We start from the raw sequence: 22,332 nt of genomic DNA, 5'->3' as shown, positions 1-22,332 counted from the left end.
ATTTCCCTGTGAAATACATCTGACATAGGTTACCTTCTTATTTATTACACATTTGGCTACTCATCATGGACAAGTTCACTGTTATTGTACAAAACATTGTTGTATTTTTTCTTTGATAATATCCCACACTTGGGTTGTCTACCCTGTCTATCATTGTCAGAGACTGGCGACTGTTGCCAATCAACAGATTATAGGCCTACAGTAGTAGTTTGCTAATCTCAGTTTGCCTGAGTAGGCTACTTTCACATCTACATTATCAGATCAAATTTGAAATTGGAACCTATAAGCATTTCACTTCACCCGCAATAACATCTGCTAAATATGTGTGTGACCAATATAATTTTTATTAACATAGGCTAATCGTCTGGACTGGTGCATAACCATTTGAAATAGCCTACAGTAGCCTAATGGGACCGGAAACCTAACTATGGGGCCTAGCCTAGAGTTTATATCTTTCTTGTGCTGGGAAAATGTGTAACATTTCCTGTTGATACATTCAGCCTGATAGTATAGACTAATAGGGATCCTACCATCTGATTCAATGTAGCTAAAATTATTTAGAAGAGTGACCGAAGCTTAATTGTAAAACATCATCCAAATGACAGAATAAAGAGAATGCAACTCCTATTTATCTATACTTGGGTGTGGAAAGGAGACAGAAGACTACCTTCCCTCCCCAAAGTCTACAAACCTCTACCAAAAGGAATGACAACATGACAACATATGTCCCCTTTAACTGACTCGTTGGCTGTACAGACAGGTCTGTCTCTGAGTCGGTCGGTGTGAGTAAATTGAAGAATGCTGTCTGCTGTAGCCTAATTGTGTGCTAGACATAAGGGGAGGAGACGCAGGCAGGCAGCAGTAGCCTACTATGTTAATGTGGGTGCCAGTCAGGCAAGGCAGTGAGTGTCGCTGCAGGGCACTGGGATGGGGTGGATGATGGTAATGATGATGGGATATGTGTGTTCTATTCAGGATGGCAGGCACCAACAGTCAATGGCTCAGACTCATTGTTCCACCGATTCCCCACTGGCGCCGCACATCAGTTTAAACTCAACCCTACAGCAGCAGCACGCAACATTTTTAAGGTAGTCTGGAAGTAATCTACACCAAAAACAACCGCAGTTCAGAACATAGAGTTTGTAGAATCCAGTTTTTCTCCCTGGCTCTGTGTAATAAAAGTGGATTCACCCAGTTTACAGGAATTCTTTTTATCAATACATTTTTTATTTTGAATTGGCAAAAGAAAATTATGCAGGGTAACTAGCCCCCCCGGGCAGAAAGGGTACGTAACCCAATATTGGAAAGGTAATCTTAATGTTTTGTACACTCAGTGTGTGTGTGTGTGTGTGTATATACAGTTGAAGTCGGAAGTTTACATACACTTAGGTTGGAGTCAATTAAACTCGCTTTTCAACCACTCCCACATTTCTTGTTAACAAACTATAGTTTGGCAAGTCGGTTAGGACACCTACTTTGTGCATGACAAGGCATTTTTCCAAAAATGGTTTAGACAGACAGATTATTTCACTTATAATTCACTGCATCACAATTCCAGTGGGTCATAAGTTTACATACACTAAATTGACTGTGCCTTTAAACAGCTTGGAAAATTCCAGAAAATTATGTCATGGCTTTAGAAGCTTGGGATAGGCTAATTGACATCATTTGAGTCAATTGGAGGTGTACCTATGGATGTATTTCAAGTCCTACCTTCAAACTCAGTGCCTCTGCTTGACATCATGGGATATTCAAAAGAAATCAGCCAAGAAATCAGCCAAAAAACAATTATAGACCTCCACAAGTCTGATTCATCCTTGGGAGCAATTTCCAAACGCCTGAAGGTACCACGTTCATCCGCACAAACAATAGTACACAGGTAAAACACCATGGGACCACGCAGCCATCATACCGCTCAGGAAGGAGACGCATTCTGTCTCCTAGAGATAAATGTACTTTGGTGCGAAAAGTGCAAATCAATCCCAGAACAACAGCAAAGGACCTTGTGAAGATGCTGGAGGAAACAGGTACAGAAGTATCTATATCCACAGTAAAATGAGTCCTATATCGACATAACCTGAAAGGCCGCTCAGCAAGGAAGAAGCCACTGCTCCAAAACCATCATAAAAAAGCCAGACTACGGTTTGCAACGGCACATGGGGACAAAGATCACACTTTTTGGAGAAATGTCCTATGGTCTGATTAAACAAAAATAGAACTGTTTGGCCATAATGACCATTGTTATGTTAGGAGGAAAAATGGGGGGGGACTTGCAAGCCGAAGAACACTATCCCAACCATGAAGCACGAGGGTGGCAGCATCATGTTGTGGGGGGGCTTTGCTGCAGGAGGGACTGGTGCACTTCACAAAATAGATGGCTTCATGAGGTAAGAAAATGAAGCAACATCTCAAGACATCAGTCAGGAAGAGTGAAGCTTGGTCGCAAATGGGTCTTCCAAATGGACAATGACCCCAAGCATACTTCAAAAGTTGTGGCAAAATGGCTTAAGGACAACAAAGTCAAGGTGTTGGAGTGGCCATCACAAAGCACTGACCTCAATCCTATAGAACATTTGTGGGCAGAACTGAAAAAGAGTGTGCGAGCCAGGAGGCCTACAAACCTGACTCAGTTACACCAGCTGTCAGAATTCACCCAACTTACTGTGGAAAGCTTGTGGAAGGCTACCCAAAACGTTTGACCCAAGTTAAACAATTTAAAGGCAATGCTACTAAATACTAATTGAGTGTATGTAAACTCTGACCCACTGGGAATGTGATGAAAGAAATAAAAGCTGAAATAAATCATTCACTCTACTATTACTCTGACATTTCACATTCTTAAAATAAAGTGGTGATCCTAACTGAACTAAGACATATTTACTAGGATTAAAAGGTCAGAAATGATGAAAACCTGAGTTTAAATGTATTTGGCTAAGGTGTATGTGAACTTCCAACATCAACTATATGCATGTATGTATTCTAAATGCATACATACATACATACATAGATACAATGCATACATACATAATTTTTCTGTAGATCTACTCACGAGAGTCAGTTTCATCATAGCGCTTGATGCTTTTTGCGACTGACCTTCATGTCTTGAAGTAATGATGGACTGTCATTCATCTTTGCTTATTTGAGCTGTTCTTGCCATGATATGAACTTGGTCTTTTACCAAATAAGGCTATCTTCTGTATATCACTCCTACCTTGTCACAACACAACTGATTAGCTCAAACGCATTAAGGAAAGAAATTCCACCAAGGCACACCTGTTAATTGAAATACATTCCAGGTGACTACCTCATGAAGCTGGTTGAGATAATAATTAGTGTGCAAAGCTGTCATCAAGGCAAAGGTTGTCTACCTTGAAGAATCTCAAATATAAAATCTATTTTGATTTGTTTAACACTTTTGGTTACTTTTTATTTTTATTTAACCTTTATTTAACTAGGCAAGTCAGTTAAGAACAAATTCGTATTTACAATGATGACCTACCCCGGCCAACCCCTAACCCGAACGAAGCTGGGCCAATTGTGCGCCACTCTATGGGACTCCCAATCACGGCCGGTTGTGATACAGCCTGGAATCGAACCAGAGTCTGTAGTGACACCTCTAGCACTGCGATGCAGTGTCTTAGACTGCTGCGCAACTCAATAGTATAAATAAAGGAAACCCTGGAATGGGAAAGTGTGTTTTCTTTATTTTGACTATTTTCTACATTGTAGAATAATAGTGAAGACATCAAAACTATGAAACAACACATATGGAATCATGTAGTAACCAAAAAAAAGAGTTAAACAAATCAAAATATATTTGAACTTTGGGGGTTGGAAAAATTATTTGTTGTGTCAGTAATTGGGCAATGTTCGGGGCTCTTACCCAACATTATCCTATCCTGTCTGCTCATGAATAGATTATTCTGTCAATCTGCCTGCCTTCTATTCATACAAAAGCAAATATTCTACATTTCCAAAAAACAAAACCCAGTTAGAAATACAGAAGATAACCATTAACCTTATTTAACTGTTACATTATCATCTACAACAGCCTTAGTGGAAATAGGCCATCATGTATTTAAGCCATGAACATTCTAGATAATCTTTAGTAATGTCATTTATTGACGCACAGGACTGGTTTCATGTATAAGCAATTAAACAAGATTACTCCCCTGGAGCAATCACGCGCATGTGATGATTGACGTAGGCTACATGCATGGTGACATATGCTCATGTTAACCCAGCAACTGCACAGATAAGAGCAATAATAAAATAGAGAAAATAAAGATTTGTATTATTCTGATCTCAGAGCAGATAGGACCAAACTGCAAACAAATTATAAAAAATAATGAAATACCACAATTAGTTACTGCATTCCCGAGTGGAAACCAAGGGTACAAAGTTGCATGTTCAAGCACATTCGACTACCACTTTGTTATTTAAAAATAAATAAAAATTCTGCTATGCACTACGAGAAGGGATGCAATGGACATAGCATACAGCAACAACATCTAGCCATTTCACAGTTATTTACAAAGAGCAGTGAAAAGGGAAAAATTGCATGCATAAAAAGCACAGGGGAATTCCTCAAATCACAAGACTGCGTTTGGTTAGTAATTCTGTGTAGGCTAACTGTTCCATAAGGCATGAAACTTACTTTTCTCTAATAATAAAAAAAATCATAAAAAACGTGCTTTACATTCATAAAGTTTATTTGCGTTACATTACGTTTATCTACATGTAAAATGTATTGACCATCAACCAGCTTATCTGAGAGAGAAACCAGTCATAGTCTTATCAATAGCCAACACTTGCATTGTTTGTCTGTGAGTGATCTAATGTGAGTGATCTGCTACAGTCATACCCAGCATGTCTGTCTTTATGAGGTCACAGCAGGAGGTGGGTTCATCCTGACTGACCACCTCATATGATAATGCCCTTTTAGTGGTCAAAGTTCATCTTGATTTATCAGTGGCTGCATCAGGAATGACATCCTATTCCCTAAATTGGTCATTTACAATGCTAGTTTCATCAGCTGTTGTAGAATATGATATGAAACACAGTAAAACATAGTTTGATTGCACTGGACCTTTAAATGTAATTTAGAAAAATATAATCTATATTGTTCCTCTGTGAAATCTGAAACTTGTTGTTTGATTGGATTACTTATGCATTTAATTCATTATGTTGTTAAATTATCACTTTACCTATCTTTATTTGTTTCGGTGTCAAGTGTCAATCATAGAGATACATTGAGAACTCTCAATGGATATAACTCGTTTTAGTCTAGACATCGAAGGCTTCCACCATTTAAAAGTCCAATGTAGCCATTTTTATCTCAATATCACATCATTTCTTAAAAGAAGAAGAAAAAAAATGCTTCTTAGCAAAGAGCAATTTCTCAAACAAGAATTTAGCTAGGGTTGTCAGAGTTGTCTTTGCTACCTGACAACTTTACGGTTTTTACTTTTTAATTACCGTTTATATTTTTAGTTTTTCCCTCACTCAACATTTTTTCATTCAACTTTTTCACTCCGGACGCTTTATCTGGACATGGTTCCTCAGGACCTCCACCAGCCAAAGCTAAGTAGTAACATTAACATGATGCCTTCTAATTCGCTGTACTCATAATATACAGGAGAACGATCGCCTTGCAGTGAGGATAGCTGTGCTGCAAGCCCAGCTTCAGACGCAATCATTAGGCAAGGGTCATTTAAGTGTAGGAAAGGATGAAACAGCGTCTGTGCCACCAGTAAGTACAGATAGTTGCGTTAGTATAAATCCCCTCACACGGTCCCTGCAGCCGGACAACTTTCTCATGGCTCCCTCACTTCCAAGGCAGTTTTAGTCAATGAACTAATCACTGATCATAATCTTGATGTGCTTGGCCTGACTGAAACATGGCTTAAGCCTGATGAATTTACTGTGTTAAATGAGGCCTCACCTCCTGGTTACACTAGTGACTGTGCATCCCGCAAAGGCGGAGGTGTTGCTAACACTTACGATAGCAAATTTCAATTTACAAAAAAAAAAACCTGACGTTTCGTCTTTTGAGCTTCTAGTCATGAAATCTATGCAGCCTGCTCAATCACTTTTTATAACTACTGTTTACAGGCATCCTGGGCCATATACAGCGTTCCTCACTGAGTTCCCTGAATTCCTATCGGACCTTGTAGTCATAGCAGATAATATTCTAATTTTTGGTGACTTTAATATTCCTGTGGAAAAGTCCACAGACCCACTCCAAAAGGATTTCGGAGCCATCATCGACTCAGTGTGTTTTGTCCAACATGTCTCTGGTCCTACTCACTGCCACAGTCATACTCTGGACCTAGTTTTGTCCCATGGAATAAATGTTGTGAAATGTTAATGTTTTTCCTCATAAACCTGGACTATCGGACCACCATTTTATTATGTTTGCAATCGCAACAAATAATCTGCTCAGACCCCAACCAAGGAGCATCAAACGTCGTGCTATAAATTCCCAGATAACCCAAAGATGCTTTGATGCCCTTCCAGACTCCCTCTGCCTACCCAAGGACGTCAGAGGACAAAAATCAGTTAACCACCTAACTGAGGAACTCAATTTAACCTGGCACGGTGCCCTAGATGCAGTTGCACCCCTAAAAACTAAACATTTGTCATAAGAAACTAGCTCTCTTGTATACAGAAAAAACCCGAGCTCTGAAGCAAGCTTCCAGAAAATTAGAACGGAAATGGCGCCACACCAAACTGGAAGTCTTCCGATAAGCTTGGAAAGACAGTACCGTGCAGTATCGAAGAGCCCTCACTGCTGCTCGATCATCCTATTTTTCCGACTAAATTGAGGAAAATAAGAACAATCCAACATTTATTTTTTTGTACTGTCGCAAAGCTAAATAAAAAGCAGCATTCCCCAAGAGAGGATGGCTTTCACTTCAGCAGTAATAAATTCATGAACTTCTTTGAGGAAAAGATCATGATCATTAGAAAGCAAATTACAGACTCCTCTTTAAAACTGCGTATTCCTCCAAAGCTCAGTTGTCCTGAGTCTGCACAACTCTGCCAGGACCTAGGATCAAGGGAGACACTCAAGTGTTTTAGTACTATATCTCTTGACACAATGCCGAAAATAATCATTGCCTCTAAACCCTCAAGCTGCATACTGGACTGTGCTTGGCCCTCCTATGTTGAACATAATAAACGGCTCTCTATCCACCGGATGTGTACCAAACTCACTAAAAGTGGCAGTAATAAAGCCTCTCTTGAAAAAGCCAAACCTTGACCCAGAAAATATAAAAAACTAATCGGCCTATATCGAATCTTCCACTTCTCTCAATTATTTTTGAAAAAGCAGTTGCACAGCAACTCACTGCCTTCCTGAAGACAAACAATGTATACGAAATGCTTCAGTCTGGTTTTAGACCCCAACATAGCACTGAGACTGCACTTGTGAAGGTGGTAAATTACCTTTTAATGGCGTCAGACCGAGGCTCTGCATCTGTCCTCGTGCTCCTAGACCTTAGTGCTGCTTTTGATACCATCGATCACCACATTCTTCTGCAGAGATTGGAAACCCAAATTGGTCTACACGGACAAGTTCTGGCCTGGTTTAGATCTTATCTATCGGAAAGATATCAGTTTGTCTCTGTGAATGGTTTGTCCTCTGACAAATCAACTGTATATTTCGGTGTTCCTCAAGGTTCTGTTTTAGGACCACTATTGTTTTCACTATATATTTTACCTCTTGGGGATGTCATTCGAAAACATAATGTTAACTTTCCCTGCTATGCGGATGACACACAGCTGTACATTTCAATGAAACATGGTGAAGCCCCAAAATTGCCCTCGCTAGAAGCCTGTGTTTAAGACATAAGGAAGTGGATGGCTGCAAACTTTCTACTTTTAAACTCGGACAAAACAGAGAAGTCAAATAAAACCGCCCCCACAATATTTTTATCATAAATTTCTCTCAGCCAATCATCAGTAATTTGTGTAAGTGCTGTGCTTGTTGAATGTCATTCCCTATAAGCGTGTTGAAAGTCTGTTGTCAATATGTTTACAGTAAAATAGCATTGTATCTGGTCAAACACCATTTTTTTACAAAAGTTTACTTAGGGTTGGTAACAGGCTGATTGGTCAGCTATTTGAACCAGTAAAGGGGACTATTATTCTTGGGTAGCAGAATTACTTTTACTTCCCTCTACGCCTGAGGGCACACACTTTCTAGTAGGCTTAGATTGAAGATATAGAAAGATATCTTCAGCTGTTCTGAGCTGCCCTCCATAATGTCATTGTATCCCACATGAACTATGATAGACTCAATTTCCTGATGCTGGTTTAAAATGTTTGGGAGCATCTTATTGATGTCCTGTACTCGTGCTCCTGGATAGCAAAGTTTTTGCTCCAGGGAGTAAGACATTTCTCATCATTGAAATCTGCCCATTCCTACCCCTCACACATTTCGTTGAACCTTTATGGGTCCACGAGAAGCAGGATCCCGGTGATATGTCCAGACCTCCCACAGCAGGCAGACCTCCCTGTCAGATTCAGAGAGAGAGAAAGGAGCCGAACTCGACAATGAAACTGCTGCTGGAGTCCGCGTAGTTGGAGTCAGCGCCGCCATTGCAAACACAGTCAATCCCTGTGATATTACATGTTTGGTTGTGACACATTAAAAATACATGACGATTGACCAACTTATATATATACACCACTTATTTTAAATGGTACATTTACAAACATACAGTATCAGTCAAAAGTTTGGATACACCTACTCATTCAAGGGTTTTTCTTTATTTTTACTATTTTCTACATTGTAGAATAATACTGAAGACATCAAAACTATTAAATAACACACATGGAATCACGTAGTAACCAAGAAACTGTTAAACAATTCAAAACTATTTTTGATTTGAGATTCTTCACAGTAGCTACCCTTAACCTTGATGAAAATGTGCACACTCTTGGCATTCTCTCAACCTGCTTCACCTGGAATGCTTTTCCATCAGTCTTGGAGTTTCCACATATGCTGAGCACTTTTTTGGCTGCTTTTCCTTCATTCTACGGTCCAACTCATCCGAAATCATCTCAATTGGGTGGAGGTCAGGTAATTGTGGAGGCCAGGTCATCTGATGCAGCACTCCATCATTCTCCTTCTTGGTCAAATAGCCCTTACACCGCCTGGTGGTGTGTTGAGTCATTGTCCTGTTGTCAAACAAATGATAGTCCCATTAAGCGCAAACCAGATAGGATGGCATATCGCTGCAGAATGCTGTGGTAGCCATGCTGGTTAAGTGTGCCTTACATTCTAAACACTGACAGTGTTACCAGAAAAGCACCCCCACACCATCACACCTCCTCCTCCATGCGTCACGGTGGAAACCACACATGTGGAGATCATCCGTTCACCTACTCTGCGTCTCACAAAGACACGGAACTAAAAATCTCAAATTTGGACTCATCAGACCAAAGGACAGATTTCCACCGATCTAATGTCCATTGCTTGTGTTTCGGTGTCCTTTAGTAGTGGTTTCTTTGCAGCAATTCGACCATGAAGGCTTGATTCACGCGGTCTCCTCTGAGCAATTGATGTTGAGATGTGTCTGTTACTTGAACTCTGTGAAGCATTGATTTGAGCTGCAATTTCTGAGTCTGGTAACTAATGAACTTATCCTCTGGAGCAGAGGTCTTCCTTTCCTGTGGCGGTCATCATGAGAGCCAGTTTCATCATGGGGAAAGCGGGATACCTAGTCAGATTGCAGACCAGTATTCAGGCTGCAATCTGAGGCTGGTAAATCTAATGATCCTCCCCAGCAGAGGTAACTCTGGATTTTAATTTCCTGTGGCGGTCCTCATGAGAGCCAGCTTCATCATAGAGCTTGATGGTTTTTGCGACTGCACTTGAAGAAACTTTCAAAGTTCTTGAAATTTTCCAGATTGACTGACTTTCATGTCTTAAAGTAATGATGGACTGTCGTTTCTCTTTGCTTATTTGAGCTGTTCTTGCGATAATATGGACTTGGTTTTTTACCACCCTTACCTTGTCACAACACAACTGATTGGCTCAAACACATTAAGAAGGAAGGAAATTCCACAAATTAGGCAGACCTGTTAATTGAAATGCATTCCAGGTGACTACCTCAGGAAACTGGTTGAGAGAATGCCAAGAGTGTGCAAAGCTTGCATCAAGGCAAAGAATCTCAATTATAAAATATATTGTGATTTGTTTATGGATTTATCCCATTTTTTAATTTTCACCTAAAATGACATACCCAAATCTAACTGCCTGTAGCTCAGGCCCTGAAGCAAGGATATGCATATTCTTGGAACCACTAGAAAGGAAACACACCAACTGTTCTTTTGTGTTTTTTTGTACCATCATCTTTGAAACGCAAGAGAAAGGCCATAATGTATTATTCCAGCCCAGGTGATATTCAGATTTAGGCAACTAGATGGAATCCGTGTATGTGTAAAGTTTTAGACTGATCAAAAGAACCATTGTATTTCTGTTCAAAATATTGTTTCAAGACTGCTCAAATGTGCCTAATTTGTTTATTAATAACTTTTCATGGTCAAAATTGTGCACTCTCCTCAAACAATAGCATGATATTCTTTCACTGTAATAGCTACTGTAAATTGGACAGTGCAGTTAGATGAACACAAATTTCAGCTTTCTGCCAATATCAGATATGTCTATGTCCTGGGAAATGTTCTTGTTACTTACAACTTCATGCTAATTGCATTAGCCTATGTTAGCTTATCCGTCCCGTGGAAGGGACACCAATCCCGAAGAAGTTTATAACGACTTTTGGAGCTAACTAGTGTGCTCAGATTATATCCTGATGTCGACATGCATGTAAAGTTGTATTCATAACATTGCTAACTTAGCTAGCTAGCTAACATACATTGAGAAAACAAGTTATATTAAGTGGCTAGCTATTTAGCGTTAGCAACATTTGGTGATCAATGAGATAGAGCTAGCTAACCAGCTGAGCTAGCAAACAATGTAACAAAAGTATAATTTCTTATTTGAAATTATAATTATTGAAATGATTCAATATTTTATTTACATAACATTATTTAAATATATGTTCTAAGTTTGGAGACTTGACAGTTTAAAAAAACAAACATTTTTGGGTGGTGGGACTGTAATTTGCACCACTTAGGTAGAATCGGCCATATACTACACAACTTTTGAACAGTCCCCAAACGGGGTGGCATAGTGAATAGCGTGGTATTTCAGACACACCCTGTATATTGTGGAACAAACATAACAGACTTACAGCATGGGGTCATTGGAAGGACGGGCATGACTAACCTTTTAGACTTAAATCTTACTGTTTGAGAAAGAGGGAGAGAGCGAGAGAGAGAAAAGGTTAATCTAGAGGCTAGCAGAGAGTAGTTGTTAAGGCTCCAAAGGATTTATGACAAAGAATTGAACTCTGAACCACAGTTTTATGGCATTATACGACATTAAAGCATGTTGTAAAAAAGCACCGTAATTTCTCTCCACAGAGAGAAAGTCAAGCTGAGGGCTACATGCATGTAAAAGCCATTAGCCAATGTGATTTTTTTTTAAAAACACTGCATGGATTTGGCAAAAAAATGTTAGGCTATTTAACTCACCACTTTGATTTGAAGTTGGGAAAATTCCCTTTGATAACAGCACTATGACAAGCTGTCAGATTATGAGGAATAAAACTGTAGCTAATTCTAACCTGAGGGAAAGGAGAGGCAGGTTGTTAGCTCTGCGGTCTGGAAGTCTTGTTCACACCAACATAATGACGGCATACATACCTTTTAAGTAGGCAGGGACTGCTGAAATTTTAAGGTGCCTTAGTTGACAGTAGTGCTGCTGCTGACAACATTGTATATCGATGTGCAAAGAGGAGGGATTATTGCTATGCTCAAATGTTGCAAACCTTTTTTCCACTAGCCTGAGAGAACAAATGTTCTAACACTACTTTGCATGTAAGTGAGATTGAAGATATGTCAATATTCATATTTCATGGCCTCCCGAGTGGGGCAGCGTTCTAAGGCACTTAAGGCGGCGCACAATTGGCCCAGCATCGTCCGGGTTAGGGGAGGGCTTGGCCAGGGGGGCTTTACTTGGCTCATCGCGCTCTAGCGACTCCTTGTGGTGGGCCGGGCGCCTGCAGGCTGACTTCGGTCGTCAGTTGAGCGGTGTTTCCTCCGACACATTGGTGCGGCTGGCTTCTGGGTTAAGAGAGAGGGTGTTAAGAAGCACGGTTATGCGGGTCATGTTTCGGAGGACGCATGACTCGACCTTCGCCTCTCCGAGCCCGTTGGGGAGTTGCAGCAATGAGACAAGATCGTAATTGGATCGCAATAGGATATCACGAAATTGGGGAGATTAGGGGGTAAAATACAAAAAAATAACAAAAAACCAATAGCAAGTTAATCCTGTAAATGTGGCATCCGCATAACAATGACAGGAGAGAAAACGTGAGGATATGATGGAGCCGAGTGACTTGGTATATAGAGAAAAGAGGGCCTAGAACCGAGCACTGGGGGACACCAGTAGTGAGAGCATGTGGTACAGACTCAGATCCTTTCCACGTCACCTGGTAGAAGTGACCTGCCAGGTAGGATGCAATCCAAGCGTGTAAGGAGCCTGAGATGCCTAGCCCTGAGAGGGTGGAAAAGGAGGATGTGATGGTTCACAGTGTTGAAGGCAGCGGCTAGATCTAGGAGGATGAGAACAGAGGAGAGAGTCAGCTTTGGCAGAGTGGAAAGCCTCTGTGACACTGAGGAGAGCAGGCTCAGTTGAGTGACCCGTCTTGTAGCTTGACTGGTTATGGTCAAGAAGATCGTTCTGAAAGAGATAACAAGGGAGTTGGTCATAGACAGTACGCTCAAGTGTTTTGTAAAGAAAATAAAGAAGGGATAATGGTCTGTAGTTTTTGAAGTCAGAGGGGTTGAGTGTTGGTTGCTTAAGGAGGGGAGCGACTCTGGCCATTTAGAAGTCAGAGGGGCGCAGCCAGTGGTCAGGGATGAGTTGATGAGGGAAGTGAAGAATGGAATGGGAGGTCTCCAGAGATGGTCTGAAGAAGGAAGGAGGGGATGGAGTCGAGTGGGCAAGTTGTCGGACGGCTGGATATTACTAGTCGCAGGATTTCATCTGAAGAGACAGAGGGGAGAAAGAGGTGTAGGGTAGTTATGTGAGAGTGGGACCAGTGGATTCAATAGGCTCAGTGAATGAGGAGCAGATATCGTCAACCTTCTTTTCAAAGTGGTTGACAAAGTAATCCGCAGACAGGCCGGGGGAGGAGGTGGAGGATTAAGGAGGGAGGAGAAGGTGGAAAAAAAGTTTCCAAGGGTTAGAGACAGGAGCTTGACATTTAAAGCCATAGTAAGGAACTTTAGAAGCGGATACAGAGGAAGAGAAGGTAGAGAGGATGGAATGGAAGGATGATAGGTCCTCCAGAAGTTTAGCTTTCCTCCATTTCCACTCAGCTGCCCGCAGCCTTATTCTATGAGCTCACAGTGAGTCACTCAACCACGGTGCAAGAGGGGAGGGCTGAGCCGGCCATGAAGAAAGGAGACAGAGAGAGTCATATGATGCGGAAATGGGGGTTAGTAGGGTCGAATAGGCATAATCAGGAGACAGGAGAGAGAAGGATTTAGCAGCAGGTAGAGATGATATGATAGAAGAGTAGAGAGTAGTGGGAGAGAGCGAACATTGCGATGGGGCATGACCATCTGGGTAGGGTCTGAGCTGAGTTGGTAGGGTCGGAGGAGAGAGAGAGAAAACGAAGGCAGCAGCTACTCTTCATGGGGTACAAACAATGGAAAGAAAGAGGTGGAAAGAAATTAAGTCAGGCATCAGGAGGTTGAAGTCTCACAGTAGGATGAGTGGTGAGCCATTGTCGGGAAATGAGCTTATCAAGGTGTCAAGCTCATTGAGGAACTCTCCAAGGGCACCTGGTGGGAGATAGATGACAACAATATAAAGCTTGAGCGGACAAGTGACAGTGACAGCATGAATTTCAAATGAGGAGATGAGGTGTGAGGGGGAGAAAGAGAACATCTCCACTTAGGAGAAATGAGTAGCCCTGTGCCACCACCGAAACGACCAGATGATCTCGGACTGTGAGTCAGCTGACAAGAAAGCATCTGGAGTATGTTCTCTGGTGTAATCCATGTCGCTGTCTAGGCCAAAAAGTGTAGGAACTCAGCCTTCTTGACCGCAGGTTGGCAGTTCCAAACGCTGCCGGTGACTAGGAATTCCACATGGGTTGAGCACGCAGGGTACACTAAATTAGAAAGGTTGCAGCCAAGGGGCGGGGATCATCTGTAAAACCTACAGGGAGAGGAGTGAACAGAGATAGAAAACACACAGTTGAAAAAGCTTCAAAAGAGCAAAGTGAGATCATCTGTTTCGGCGACGGTATTAGTTTTGGCGATGAGACCGCCGCTGACACGACCGCCGCCATCCAGGGATCAGGGTTGTATTCGCTACACACCAAATTGAAGAAAACAGACCAAAATATTCCATTGAAAAAACATTTTCTGTTGCATAATGGTTTGCTACGGTATGCACTAATGAATACGAGCCATGTTGAGGTCTCTATTACTTCAACTACATCTCCCAGAAGTGGTCACTTGGCCTACGTCCCAAATGGCACCCTATTCCCAATAAAGTGCACTACTTCAGACAAAAGCCATATAAACCTGGTCAAAAGTAGCACAGTATATAGAGAATAGGGTGCCATTTGGGACGCACCCTGTAATGGAAGCCCTCTAAGGTGACCCCTACTACAGGAAACAACAAGGTGAGTATAGCTAGCATGGCACTTTACCAAGACCGTAGCCATCTGGCGCATCTAGAATGGGTGTGTGTAGGTGTGTGTCATGAGAGTTAGCTAATGAAAGGACAGAAAAGAGCAACCGGAGATAGACTCTACACTTTTTGTAACAGGCTTTGGAGCAGTCCAAACCCAGAAATGGAGTAGAAATGTTACATCATTGTCAGTAGCCGTCATATGGTTTATTCTTTACATTAAATTAAATAAAGTGTTATTGTAATTCAGCCATGAAAATGGCTCCAATAAAGAGGAAAAAGCATGAGATTCCATTCAACAGGGTTGACAAACACACAAAGGATCATATTGTATTGTTAACTCCAGCTACCTAAGTGGATTCATGCTTCAATTTCACCTCCTTATAGAAAACAGTCTGTCTCTCTGTCGTCATTGTAATAGAGTAATATACAGATAAAATGTACTCTAGATCTGTACATACCAACCCATCACTTTTTAAACATACAATAATTTTTTACAATAGATGTTTTTATGATTACATTGGAGGTATAGAAGACAACTATTACATTTGAAGTAGAAAGGGGATATTATATGAAGCATGGTACTTTATTACATTGTTACCAGAGTGAACTAACATTCCAGAATAATTTACTTACACGCAAACAGCAAGATTCCAGTTTTAATACATTCTTCTTATTTTTCAGAGGAAAACGGCGGTCATAACAACCCCAATTAAATAAAATGCTTTCAAGAGTGCTTCTCAAGGGCCTACCAATTGGATATCACGAAATTGAGGAGAAAAAGGGGTAAAAGTACAACAAATAAATGATTTAAAAAAGTAGAAAAAAAGAGGTGCTTCTCAAACTTCACGCACTCACTATAGAGAATACTCTCGTTACTGAATGCAAGGAGAGAATACATCTTTGGGTACATCCGAATAATCTCTCCTTTTTCCCCAAAGTGAGCACTTGTTCACCTCCCTTCAATGGATTTAAATGTGTGGGAAGTAGTGGACAAGTGCACACTTCAGGAAGAAGTAGTGCACTATAGTAGTGCACTATATAGGGAATAGGGTACCAATTTCGACACATCCTGGAACATTTACAAGGCTAAATAAACATGTGACAGCCTATACAGTATATAGTTATTTTTATATTTTTAATAATTATGCTTCCTAAATTCAACTTTGTCAGTTGTTGTTGTTCTATATTGACATTAAGACAAATAGGTGACTACCAGGAATAAAATTATTTGCTGATGTTCCTTTACAAGGATATTAAGGATCTCATTTTGCTACTGTTGTTGCTGTTGATTGTCGTTTATGTTTTGGTGGGGGCAAATATCAAAATCCATACATAAATACAATAATAAAAAAAACAAATCCTATAAAACAAGAAAATAAACAAACAAACATGATTGTGCACAAAATAACATTGAAAATAAGGACCCCCTGTTTTGCTAAACTACTGATAATAAATAATTACTGTGGTAAAGACATGACTTAAGACAGTCACAAAAGCCTGGTCCCAGATTCTGTATGTGACAAGTTCTGGGACTAGGCTACAGCGACAAGTATCGTATTGACACCTCTAGGTCATCACCAATAGTTAACTGTTATCAACTGTCCAGTCCTCAACCTAGGATCCCAGGTGACCTGCTCTGAATACTCTGACAGTTGAATACTCTAAATACTCTGATTTTTTACATTTATTTGAACCATAACTACTTCACTTCATAAAAAAAGAGAACGTTTTAAGCAAACCCAAAAGAACCAAGGGTGAATTTGAAGTGAGGCAAAACCAGAGAAAACCTGAGAAAGACTGAGGACAGAAAATGCACCAAACTCCCAATAATGGAGAAAACAAACTGTCTCTGTTAAGAGTACCATCCTTAGTATTCAGTGCTGCTGTTGAGGTCTGGTTGTGGAGCTGTGAACCATGTGGAAGCTAGCCTGGTTGTACCAGACTGAATTATGACTCACAATGGTGAGCTCAGTGTTCAGTCTGGACTAACCAGGCTACGTGGAAGCACAGAGGAAAAGTTTGTCTGATATGAACAAATAGGAGCAGAAAGGAAGACCAGTATATTCAATGTCCTCCTGTCTAACATCCCATAGTAACCCAGGGATCTGTCTGTAGAGGCACTTCCAAAGCAGTGCGCGCACACACACACACACGGGCGAATCTTAACTTCCACTAAGGTAACATCTCCCATTTACATCGATGCATGACTAAGTGAACATTTGACTAAAGTGGAAGTTTGGATTGGCCCATAGCTAGACAGACGTGAACTCTCACAATCAGCCAGAGTCCATGCTGAAGAGTTCTATGCCTGTAGGGCTCCAGTTAAGGCCTACTCCAGAGTTGAAAACCAGGGACCACACGTAAGGGATGAAGAAGTCTTCCGGCTGGTCCTCCTCCACATACCTAAACTTCAGCTCCGGGAACTTCTGTAGAGAGACAGAGAAAAGACAGAAGAAGAAAATGTTAAGATAAAGATCAATGGACAGGACAACCACAGAGATGGAGTCTTGATCTTTAGTCTCGGTCTTGAGACTTTCCGGTTTTGACACCATCTCTGGACAAACATACAGTACCTGTCAAAAGTTTGGTCACACCTACTCATTCAAGGGTGTTTCTTTATTTTTACTATTTTCTACATTGCAGAATAATAGTGAAGACATCAAAACTATGAAATAACACATATGGAATTATGTAGTAACCAAAATAGTGTAAAACAAATCAAAATATATTTTAGATTTTACAAAGTAGCCACCCTTTGCCTTGATGACAGCTTTGCACACTCTTGGTATTCTCTAAACCAGCTTCATCAGGTAGTCACCTGGAATAGAATTCAATTAACAGGTGTGCCTTGTTAAAAGTTAATTTGTGGAATTTCTTTCATTCTTAATACGTTTGAGCCAATTAGTTGTGTTGTGACAAGGTATACAGAAGATAGCCCTATTTGGTAAAAGACCAAGTCCATATTATGGCAAGAACAGCTCAAATAAGCAAAGAGAAACGACAGTCCATCATTACCTTAAGACATGAAGGTCAGTCAATCTGGAAAATGTAAAAAAACATTTAAAGTTTCTTAAAGCGCAGCCGCAAAAACTATTACGCAGATCTGATTCAGAGGGGTTGGGTTAAATGCGGAAGACACATTTCAGTTGAAAGCATTCAGTTGTACAACTGACTAGGTATCCTCCTTTCCCCATGATGACTGCCACAGGAAAGGAAGACCTCTGCTTCAGAAGATAAGTTCATTAGTTACCAGACTCAGTAATTGCAGCTCAACTCAATGCTTCACAGAGTTCAAGTAACAGACACATCATCAACATCAATTGCTCAGAGGAGACCGCGTGAATCAGGCTTTCATGGTCGAATTGCTGCAAAGAAACCACTACTAAAGGACACCGATAAGAAGAAGAGACTTGCTTTGGCCAAGAAACACAAGCAATGGACATTAGATCGGTGGAAATCTGTCCATTTCTGATGAGACCAAATTTGAGATTTTTGGTTCTAACTGCCGTGTCTTTGTGAGATGCAGAGTAGGTGAACGAATGATCTCCGCATGTGTGGTTTCCACCGTGAAGCATGGAGCAGGAGGTGTGATGGTGCTTTGCTGGTGACACTGTCAGTGTTTAGAATGTAAGGCACATTTAACCAGCATGGCTACCACAGCATTCTGCAGTGATATGCCATCCTATCTGGTACAGTGCCTTGCGAAAGTATTCGGCCCCCTTGAACTTTGCAACCTTTTGCCACATTTCAGGCTTCAAACATAAAGATATAAAACTGTATTTTTTTGTGAAGAATCAATAACAAGTGGGACACAATCATGAAGTGGAACGACATTTATTGGATATTTCAAACTTTTTTAACAAATCAAAAACTGAAAAATTGGGCGTGCAAAATTATTCAGCCCCCTTAAGTTAATACTTTGTAGCGCCACCTTTTGCTGCGATTACAGCTGTAAGTCGCTTGGGGTATGTCTCTATCAGTTTTGCACATCGAGAGACTGAAATGTTTTCCCATTCCTCCTTGCAAAACAGCTCGAGCTCAGTGAGGTTGGATGGAGAGCATTTGTGAACAGCAGTTTTCAGTTCTTTCCACAGATTCTTGATTGGATTCAGGTCTGGACTTTGACTTGGCCATTCTAACACCTGGATATGTTTATTTTTGAACCATTCCATTGTAGATTTTGCTTTATGTTTTGGATCATTGTCTTGTTGGAAGACAAATCTCCATCCCAGTCTCAGGTCTTTTGCAGACTCCATCAGGTTTTCTTCCAGAATGGTCCTGTATTTGGCTCCATCCATCTTCCCATCAATTTTAACCATCTTCCCTGTCCCTGCTGAAGAAAAGCAGGCCCAAACCATGATGCTGCCATCACCATGTTTGACAGTGGGGATGGTGTGCTCAGGGTGATGAGCTGTGTTGCTTTTACGCCAAACATAACGTTTTGCATTGTTGCCAAAAAGTTCAATTTTGGTTTCATCTGACCAGAGCACCTTCTTCCACATGTTTGGTGTGTCTCCCAGGTGGCTTGTGGCAAACTTTAAATGACACTTTTTATGGATATCTTTAAGAAATGGCTTTCTTCTTGCCACTCTTCCATAAAGGCCAGATTTGTGCAATATACGACTGATTGTTGTCCTATGGACAGAGTCTCCCACCTCAGCTGTAGATCTCTGCAGTTCATCCAGAGTGATCATGGGCCTCTTGGCTGCATCTCTGATCAGTCTTCTCCTTGTATGAGCTGAAAGTTTAGAGGGACGGCGAGATCTTGGTAGATTTGCAGTGGTCTGATACTCCTTCCATTTCAATATTATCGCTTGCACAGTGCACCTTGGGATGTTTAAAGCTTGGGAAATCTTTTTGTATCAAAATCCGGCTTTAAACTTCTTCACAACAGTATCTCAGACCTGCCTGGTGCGTTCCTTGTTCTTCATGATGCTCTCTGCGCTTTTAACGGACCTCTGAGACTATCACAGTGCAGGTGCATTTATACGGAGACTTGATTACACACAGGTGGATTGTATTTATCATCATTAGTCATTTAGGTCAACATTGGATCATTCAGAGATCCTCACTGAACTTCTGGAGAGAGTTTGCTGCACTGAAAGTAAAGGGGCTGAATAATTTTGCACGCCCAATTTTTCAGTTTTTGATTTGTTAAATTTTTTTGAAATATCCAATAAATGTCGTTCCACTTCATGATTGTGTCCCACTTGTTGTTGATTCTTCACAAAACAATACAGTTTTATATCTTTATGTTTGAAGCCTGAAATGTGGCAAAAGGTCGCAAAGTTCAAGGGGGCCGAATACTTTCGCAAGGCACTATATGTGCCTTACAATGACCCAACACACCACCAGGCGGTGTAAGGGCTATTTGACCAAGAAGGAGAGTGATGGAGTGCTGCATCAGATGATCTGGCCTCCACAATCACCTGACCTCAACCCAATTGAGATGGTTTGGGATGAGTTGGACCGTAGAATGAAGGAAAAGCAGCCAACAAGTGCTCGGCATATGTGAGAATTCCTTCAAGACTTGGAAAAGCATTCCAGGTGAAGCAGGTTGAGAGAATGCCAAGAATGTGCAAAGCTTTCAAGGGAAAGGGTAGCTACTTTGAAGAATCTAAAATATATTTGGATTTGTTTAACACTTTTTTGGTTACTACATGATTGCATATACGTTATTTAAATAGTTTTGATGTCTTCACTATTATTCTACAATGTAGAAAAGAGTCAAAATAAAGAAAAACCCTTGAATGAGTAGATGTGTCCAAACGTTTGACTGGTACTGTATATGACCAGAGAAATGTCAGATTCAGTGTCTATAACTCCCTGGTATTCCTTACAGATGACAACACAAAAGAGTCAGTATCTACAGCCGGTTGGTGACAGCCAGTCAGGACATGAGCTAGCGAGCTACAAACAAAAACTGGTAAAACTCATCCATCTGATGTAATTCCATCTGTACCAGTCTAGTTGCTGAGGTAAAGGTACTTAGGTGGCCTCTGACCTTTAAACAGGCCCAGTTAAATGTGTTCAGCCCTCCATTGACCTAACTGGGACACTGGAAACCATAAACTGAAGACACTTAAACTGAAGATAGTTACTGTGAAAAGGTACTTGCACCCTTTCTGATTTTCTCTATTTCTGCATATTTTTGATACTGAATGTTATCAGATCTTCAATCAAAACCTATTATCAGATAAAGGGAACCTGATTTAACGAAGAACAAAACAATGGATACTTATTTTATTAACACAGTTATACAACACCCAATTCCCCTGTGTGAAAAGTAATTGCCTCCTTGCACTAAATAACTGGTTGTGCCACCTTTAGCTGCAATGACTGCAACCAAATGCTTCCTGTAGTTGTTGATCAGTCTCTTACATCGCTGCAGAAGAATTTTGGCCCACTCTTGCATGCAGAACTGCTTTAACTCAGCGACATTTGTGGGTTTTCAAGCAAGAACTGCTCGTTTCAAGTCCTGCCACAACATCTCAATTGGGATTAGGTCTGGACTTTGACTAGGCCATTCCAAAACTTAAAATGTGATGCTTTTTAAAAAGCTATTTTCATGTAGGCTTGATTGTGTGTTTTGGATCATTGTCTTGCTGCATGACCCAGCTGCTCTTCAGCTAACAGAGGGATGGCCTGACATTCTCCTGTAGAATTATCTGATACAGAGCAGAAATCATGGTTCCTTCTATTAAGGCAAGTTGTCCAGGTCCTGATGCAGCAAAGCATTCCTAAACCATCAAGCTACCACCACCATGCTTGACCGATGGTGAAGATATTCTTACTGTGGAATGCAGTTTTGTTGACTCAAGTTTGCCAAAAGCACCTGGAAGCGCCTGGATGATCATCAAGACTCTTGGAAGACTGTTCTATGGACATATGATTCAAAAATATAACTTTTTGGACGACATGGGTCCTATGGGCCTACTCCCGACCGCTGTCCCAATCAGAACGATGCTGAAATGATCATCTAGTTGACTATTCGGGTAGGCTATTCCTTCAAATTTATTACAACGATTGGATAACTTAGGGAGTTTCAGTATGCAACAATTTAATTACATGCCTTCAATTGCATTAGCCTACTTTATTCAAATATTTTCGTCATTCTGTGATATTTATTCCCACAGTAATTCTTTATGGATTCATCCAGTTGTGGTTAAGAAAACATTGCATGCTTAGTGGTGGGCTATGCGAAGAGATAGGAGAAGTGACATGCCTTGCAAAGTTTAGAACTGGCAGGAGGATGGTTACCTGGGGCTACCTAGCAACCATCAAGAGTTTAACAGCGTAGCGCGTGCCAATGCCTCCTCAGCATTTACGGCTACATATCATACTAAACCGTAGGCAGAAGTTGACTGACATTTTTACTAGGTCGTTGCGCGTAGTAAATACATGTTTTGGCTTTGATACCAACAATACCTCTCAGGTACAACAAAAATGTGGAAAAAAGTTGACAGTATGGTAAAGTTGGCGGAAAAACATCTTCGTATGAAAGGAATATTAGAGACTCACTCAATCAGGGGGAAGTTGTGGTG

General features: G+C 40.9%; 1 protein-coding gene across 6 annotated transcripts in view; it reads right to left on the bottom strand.

The window, feature by feature from the left end:
- Window positions 1-14,965: 14,965 nt before the first annotated feature.
- Window positions 14,966-22,332, bottom strand: part of LOC112219613 (dymeclin) — a 159,879-nt gene continuing 152,512 nt past the window's right edge. For all 6 annotated transcript variants that reach the window (XM_042302103.1, XM_024381005.2, XM_042302104.1 and 3 more), the window contains one exon: window positions 14,966-17,214. In XM_042302103.1, coding sequence (XP_042158037.1) covers window positions 17,065-17,214 — 150 coding nt within the window. In that variant the 3' untranslated portion in view covers window positions 14,966-17,064. The remainder of the gene's footprint in view (window positions 17,215-22,332) is intronic.

This window comes from Oncorhynchus tshawytscha, linkage group LG20 (genome assembly GCF_018296145.1).
Source record: "Oncorhynchus tshawytscha isolate Ot180627B linkage group LG20, Otsh_v2.0, whole genome shotgun sequence".
Classification (NCBI taxonomy): Eukaryota; Metazoa; Chordata; class Actinopteri; order Salmoniformes; family Salmonidae; genus Oncorhynchus; species Oncorhynchus tshawytscha.
Note: the sequence above shows the minus strand (reverse complement) of the source record. Positions and strands in the feature narration are given on the sequence as shown.